The 6,846-nt window shown below is 38.7% G+C and overlaps 1 protein-coding gene across 3 annotated transcripts in view; it reads left to right on the top strand.

Moving 5' to 3' along the window:
* Positions 1-2,830: 2,830 nt before the first annotated feature.
* The window catches only part of Dclk1 (doublecortin like kinase 1), a 327,730-nt gene continuing 323,714 nt past the window's right edge, over positions 2,831-6,846 (top strand). For 2 of the 3 annotated variants that reach the window (XM_048800837.1, XM_048800838.1), the window contains exon 1: positions 2,836-3,255. In XM_048800837.1, coding sequence (XP_048656794.1) covers positions 2,880-3,255 — 376 coding nt within the window. In that variant the 5' untranslated portion in view covers positions 2,836-2,879. Of the gene's footprint in view, positions 3,256-6,846 lie in introns of all 3 variants that reach the window. The other variant, XM_048800840.1, reaches the window with a different exon arrangement.

Raw genomic sequence — 6,846 nt, 5'->3', positions numbered from 1 at the left:
TGAATTCCTGGGCTGAATGATCCCTCTGCCTCAGCTTCCCGAGAGCTGATACTACAGGTGCATGTCACTGCATCCATCTTAAACTTTTTCTGTTTTAGGTCAATCTTAAAAAACAAACAAAGATTTTTGTTTAGGAAGTTAGGAAGTTTTGCTGCTAAAAAAGCCTGTTTTCTCTAGGGAATTTAAACAATTGACAGTTGTGAATTGAGAAATGCCGCTTGGAACTGGATTTATACGTTTTTCTGATAATACAATTATCATCTTCTGCTACATCCCTGCTTGTCATTCCTGCTTGTTTTCTTTTAGTTTATATTAAAAAGAATTAGGGTTAGAGGAATGACCAGTGCCTTTAAAAAAGGAAATACAACACTTCAAAAGTCAACATGCCTTTATCACACAAAGTTTTGAAGAGCTTAGTGAGTTGGTATAAACACTAGTAATATCTTCCACCCGACCAATCAAGACAGACACACCTTTTGTAAGATGGGAGAGCTCATTTAATACACACACACACACACACACACACACACACATTCTCACACATATATGGAGGGAGGGGAAGGTACAGTTACTGATATCATGGGCAAATACACAACCAATGCCTCCAGGATTGGATATTAATTGGTAGGTGTCTTAAAGTTCCTAACTTCAAAATCAATGATACCTGCTTATTGTGGGTGTAACTGTTTTCATAAAAATGAAAAATTAGTCTATGATTAGTTATTAAGAGGCATAAGGTAGTTTTCATATTTGGAAGGAGAGAATACACTAAACTCATATTCTCTCCATGTTTAAATCATGCTGTTTCTTGGTGGGGTCAGTGATATAAACTTGAATGTGTGAAGCATTAGAGACCTGGCAGCTACTGCTTCCTCTCTGTGCAGATGAGGTCTTGGTTGATTAGGTGGCATGCTAAAGGGACTGAGATAGTAAGGTGTGAGGGCTTTAAACACCTCTTTTGTACATGCCAGCTAAGGGCCAGGCTCAGAACCAACTTTGGGGTCAGGGTAAATTTAGGTTCAAATCCCAATCTCTCAGTTACAATGTTGGGACCCATTCCCACCCCATGCCCTTGAGAACATTAACTACCTTGTTAGATTCCTGTAAGGTTTAGAAAATATTTTTAGCATATTGTACAATTGATGGATGAATACTAGTGTCAGGTATATCTTAGACATTCCATAAATAATATTTTCTTTCACTTCATTCATATTAGGAGTATCACGTAGCCATGTTTTTAAGTGTGAAATTTTTTATCACAATTTTTAAATTAATTTTTAAACTGATATGTAAAATTTTTACCCATTCTGAATGAATCAGATGTCAGAAAGATCAAAAAGACTTAACAATACTTTTGGTAAGTTTTGACTCACCTTCAGAAAGCTGACATTGTCCATGTGGTAAAAATTGGGAGGTACTTGTAAAGGTCTTGCCTCAAATTTTCCATTTCCCTCATATTCTATTTTTCAGAGTGCTTGAAATTGTGTCATTCAAAATTTTGAATTTAAAAATTTTAAATTTTTGAATGCTGAAGTTTTCCCACTTTCTAGATTGTCCTGTTAAAAAACGGATTCTCCTGCAAGAGGCAGCACCACTAGACTTTATCAATGAACCTCTTAGTGAGGATGAACTGATACCATAGGCAAATTGCTGATAGAAAGTGAAGCCCCATAGGAAGTGAAGTGGGGACCAGGGAGATGCAGGTGTTCTTTTCAGAAAATCATGAAATGAAGATCAGGAGTCACCAGCTGTCTCCCTTGCCAGAAGGGGAAGATTCTGCTCCTACTAGTTCTTTTTGTAGGCGGTCAGAAACAGAAACCATTCTATTAATTAAAAAAAAATACTACACACATGCCAGACACTATCCTAAATGTTTTATGTCCATTAACTTGTTTAGTAGTTAATATTAACAATGAGATAGGTACTATTCTCATTCCCATCTTGTGACTGAGGAAATTGAGGCTTCAATATGTCAGACAAGTAGCTTTCTCAAGGTTACACAGTTAAGTCAAGGTCAAGTATGAATCAACAGCTTGCAGCCTTGATTTCTTCAACCACAAAGATAGAGCCTTAAGTGGAGGGAAGGGCAAAACCTCTCAAATAATTATTATTTTTTTCCTTTTTTGATTTCCTCTTCCTGCCCCCCCTTTTTGTTTTAACCCAATTTATCTGAAGCAGTAAATGCAAGTAAATGATTTAAGGTGAATTCACTTCTTAAAATATGGAATACATGGCTATGTTGGAAAGTCTTCCTTAAGTTGGTAGAACCTAGGGACTGATTTAATTTGCTCTCCATCTGGCCATGGGAAACACATACAGTAAATAGAACTCTTACAGTCCAACTGTTAAATGTTGCCTGCCCTCATTTTTTCCCCTGGCCCAATACTTGTTTTAGCTGTATGATAATAGGAAAGCTTATTTTCTGCCTGCTACCAGGTAGCAGCGTGCTACCTGCACACTGGTCTGCAGAGAACCTTAAGCATTGGAGTCGGGCAGACCTAGGAAAGTTCCTTGTTCCAGCATTTCTCAACTGTGTTATTTGGAGAAATTTAGGAGAGAATTTTCTGTGCCTCAGTTTCTCTGCCTGTAAATAGGGACCATTCCAAGCCTGCTAGGTAGTAGGTAACTGATATCTCGGAGATGAACGAAACTGTAGTTGAGTAATAAGCTGTTTCCCCTGGAATTTGCCTCTTCCGTTTCTTTCTCGTCCTCCTCCTCTTTCTCTCCCACTCGATGATGGCTCAGATTCAGTACATATTATAACAATATTTCCACCCAGCTGCTCTCAAGAGGAACTCTTCAAACCATGATCTTAAATAACCTCAGGCTGTGTGTCTGTTTTTGTTTCTGGGGCTCACAGGTTCCACTTGCAGTCCATCATGTCCTTCGGCAGAGACATGGAGCTGGAGCACTTCGATGAGAGGGACAAGGCGCAGAGATACAGCAGAGGGTCGCGGGTGAACGGCCTGCCGAGCCCCACGCACAGCGCCCACTGCAGCTTCTACCGCACCCGCACGCTGCAGACCCTCAGCTCCGAGAAGAAGGCCAAGAAAGTTCGTTTCTATCGAAATGGAGATCGATATTTCAAAGGGATTGTGTACGCCATCTCCCCAGACCGCTTCCGATCTTTTGAGGCCCTCCTGGCTGATTTGACCCGAACTCTGTCGGATAACGTGAATTTGCCCCAGGGAGTGAGAACAATCTACACCATTGATGGGCTCAAGAAGATTTCCAGCCTGGACCAACTAGTGGAAGGTGAGCACTAAGAAATAAACCCTCAGGGACCCTATGGGTTCCATGCTCAGGTTTCCTTGTGCTAGCCTTACTGACCTCTGAGAGGTCACATTATAGTTAGAGGGAGCCTTAGGTTAAGATCCTTATTGTTTTGCGTTCCAGTTTGCAGCGTGGTATACAAAGAAAAATAATAACCATAGTGGTATTACAATCAGGTACCCCCGATCATAAGCCAAGGGAAAAGCGTCCAGTTGTACAACATTCTCTGTTTCCTTTGTCACACACGTATAACATTAATTTTAAAAGTTCATTTTCATATCTTCAATTGCATAGTTCATCTTCATTTCTAGATGCAGATTGAAATTTTGCTATCACAATGTCTGAAAGTACTTGAATGAAAGATGACAAATGGATCATCAAATTTTAGAGTTGAAAGGAGCTTAGTTATCAAACCCGTTAATTTTATCATTGGAGATTGGGGACCAAAAAATCCAAAAGATGTGTTTGTGGTTGTAAGCTTGTGGTGACTGCTGGACCAAAAATGATGTTTTCTGACAACTCTTTCCACTGTGATCCTTCATTTTAAGTTGAAAGGCTTATTGTCTTTCTACAGTATTTGAGAATATGAAGGAATTGATCTGCTCAGATTATTTTTAAGTCCAATTTATATTAACAGTAATTATCTGTCTTAGACATTAAATGTGAGAGTAGGACTGTTTGGGTTCATAGATGAGACCTCATAGCTTGTGGGAGAAGAATAGATTGTTCACTCTGGGATATGCATGCTTTAACATCAACTCTGTTTGGATAAGGCATAAAGCCTTTCATTGCCTTAGAACTCATGGTCAAAATAATTTGAGGAGAATAAAACAGGATTAAATGTATGCTGAGGTGTAAGTAAAGATAGTAGATTCCCTTTGGAGAGCAGGTTTTTCTGAGATTGAAGACTTAAGCCTTTGATGAAGCAGATAGCACAAAGAAACCTCAGAAAGGAAGGTAGGACTGTTAGAAGAGGTTGATGTTATCTTAGTTTATCTTTACTCCAGCCATATTTTCTCAGGTCCTCTTGTCCAACTGAGTCGAAGAGGGATGCTACACAACCCCTTGCCTTCTTAAGCAGGTAGCAGGAAGCATCCCTGTCAGCTGCCTTGGAGTTGGGGTTGCTGCCCCTGGGTGTGTACTGGCAGACCCTCTTGTCCTCCTTTGTAGCTAGAGTTGGTTTGTCAATCAAAGCTGAGGTCCTTTCCCTTTTCCTTGTCTTGATCTCTTGGGAGCAATGCCATTCTGGTCACAGTCTGACTGGACTTGAGTGGGTGTGGAGGAACCTGGGCTTGGTGTGTTTATTTTGTGGGAATTCACATCTCTTCAGTGACTTGTCACCCTGCCAAGATGCCTGTAGACTTGGCTTTCTTCCTTCTATTCAGAGGCTGGAACTTCCAGTAAATTAAAGGGGAAGAATGAACATGAAGTCTTTCTGAGCTGACTTAGATTTTGTGTGTGTGTGCTCTGTCCTTTGCATGACCTTGGAAAATACAAGGATAAATGAAACATTTGGTGGTATATTCCAAGCGATCTGGACAAAGATCAGATACAAAGTCAGGTACATGATCAGTCAACCAAGCCATCCCTTTGAGGGCTGATGATATTATAGGGAGAATATGCCAAGATCTCAAAGCACATCCTAAGATAGCTGGAGGATTGATCCCTCATTGTGTTCTAGAATCACTTGTATAGCATTTTAGAGGCCAGGGACACTTCAGTTTCTCACCCAGAATTGGTCTTTACTGCGAAGTGGCCAGAGATATTCCTGTGGCTTCCATCTTCCAATGAAAGAGTATCTGAAGTGGCCAATGACAGTATTTTCTTCACGTTTGGGGACCAACAAAATCATGGCATGCTGGCCACCATCTTTTTTGTCTCTGTTTTTTACCACAACATATTTGCTCTGAAATATTGCTGTCTTGACTGAAGATGATAATGGTTCACTGTTACTGAGCATGTGCAGGGCAATGGTTGGAGTTACATGTATGGGAATACATGTACTTCTCATAATGATCCTAGGAGGTATATGCTCTTGACGTCTATGTAATATGTTATGTAGGTTCAGTACTCTGCTCAAACAGCAAAAAATGGTAGGGTTAGGATTTGAACACAGGAATGCTGATGCCAGAGCTGGGTCTTAAATACTAAAATACTGTGTGCTGTGAAATCAACTCCTATGAAGGGTGCTGTTGTGTTCACTTCAATACAGTGGATTATTTTTTGGTATAGTGGAATGGAAGACAATTAGTGGAAAGTTAACTGTAAACCCTAAATTGTTCCCATTGACTTTAGTGGTATTTCAGTGAAATATTTTTGTGTGAACTACTTCTCGAAAACAAATGTTTTACTCTTGACTTAATTCCAGAAATGAAGGATGCTTCCTTCTCTCAGAAACATTTTAATCTTTTTCTTTGTCCCCCACCCACAACCAAACCTTTTCCCACAATCAGTATGAAGTAACTGCAGATGGAATTTTCTGATGTTTAAAAATTATTTTAAAAATTACTTTTTTTTTCTGACTGAGTGAATGGGAACTTCAGTACAGGGTGTGAGCTCACATATTGGCTGTGTTTATTTTTTGAATTTTTAGTTTAAACAGATTTTTTTTCTAATTCATACCACTGACAATTAACATGCAGCTGCACTTAGTGTTTAAATAGCTAGAAATTCATTTAGATTTGCTTCTTTGTCAATTAAATTTTGCTTAGTCTGTTAAAATCCAAACCGTTGCTTCATATTCATCATTAGGGCCATATATCTCACTTTACATACTAATTTTATGTAAACGTCAATGCATGTTATTAGCTTTTCATTTCCCCTTCCAACATGATGATGTTTGAGTTTTAAATTAAATCCTTTTAGTGGGTGCAGTGACAACTGTATTTGGCTTGTAATTGTCTTTTTTTTTCTTAATTTGTTCTTTCTCACTTGATCTCAGGCTCAAAATTCTGAGTTACAATGACATATGTGAGTTTCCTTATTTATAACAGTCTTATGGTCACTTTCACTGTTTTATTATTATACACTGATTATTATGCATAAGTGTGGTTTAAGCACATTGAGAGAGCTGACTCTGAGGCCAAATTATATAATTAGTGAGTGTGCATATGTGTGTGTGTGTGCATGAATGGTTTTATGTGTTTACAAGTGCATAAATGTGTGCACATACTTAAGTGTATACCAAAGATGAAATTCTTAATTGTTTGCTTTCAAAATGGACTTAATATATTTAAAAAAAGAAAAACATGATGCTTAATGAGGAAAGTTGAACTGCAGGCCTATTTCTGCAAGTGATTCACCTTGAGACTTGGCCTCATTTCCCCAACTTTGTACCATTTATTTTCTACTCTACATATCTACGTGTTGTGGATAAAGGAGGGCATAACACTGAAACCCTTTGAACTCTTAGGAGAAAGATGTAATGTAAATCCTGAGCGTTGCTTGATCGACCGATTTTTCCTTCTTTTAACATCTTATGTGAATGTAGGTGTGAGAGGGCCAGAGCATTTCCTTATAAGGATGAAAACTATACACATATGTCATCTTCTGGATATAAATAAGTTAGTTTAT

This window comes from Marmota marmota, unplaced genomic scaffold (genome assembly GCF_001458135.2).
Source record: "Marmota marmota marmota unplaced genomic scaffold, marMar, whole genome shotgun sequence".
Classification (NCBI taxonomy): Eukaryota; Metazoa; Chordata; class Mammalia; order Rodentia; family Sciuridae; genus Marmota; species Marmota marmota.
This window is presented reverse-complemented; position numbering and strand designations above follow the sequence as displayed.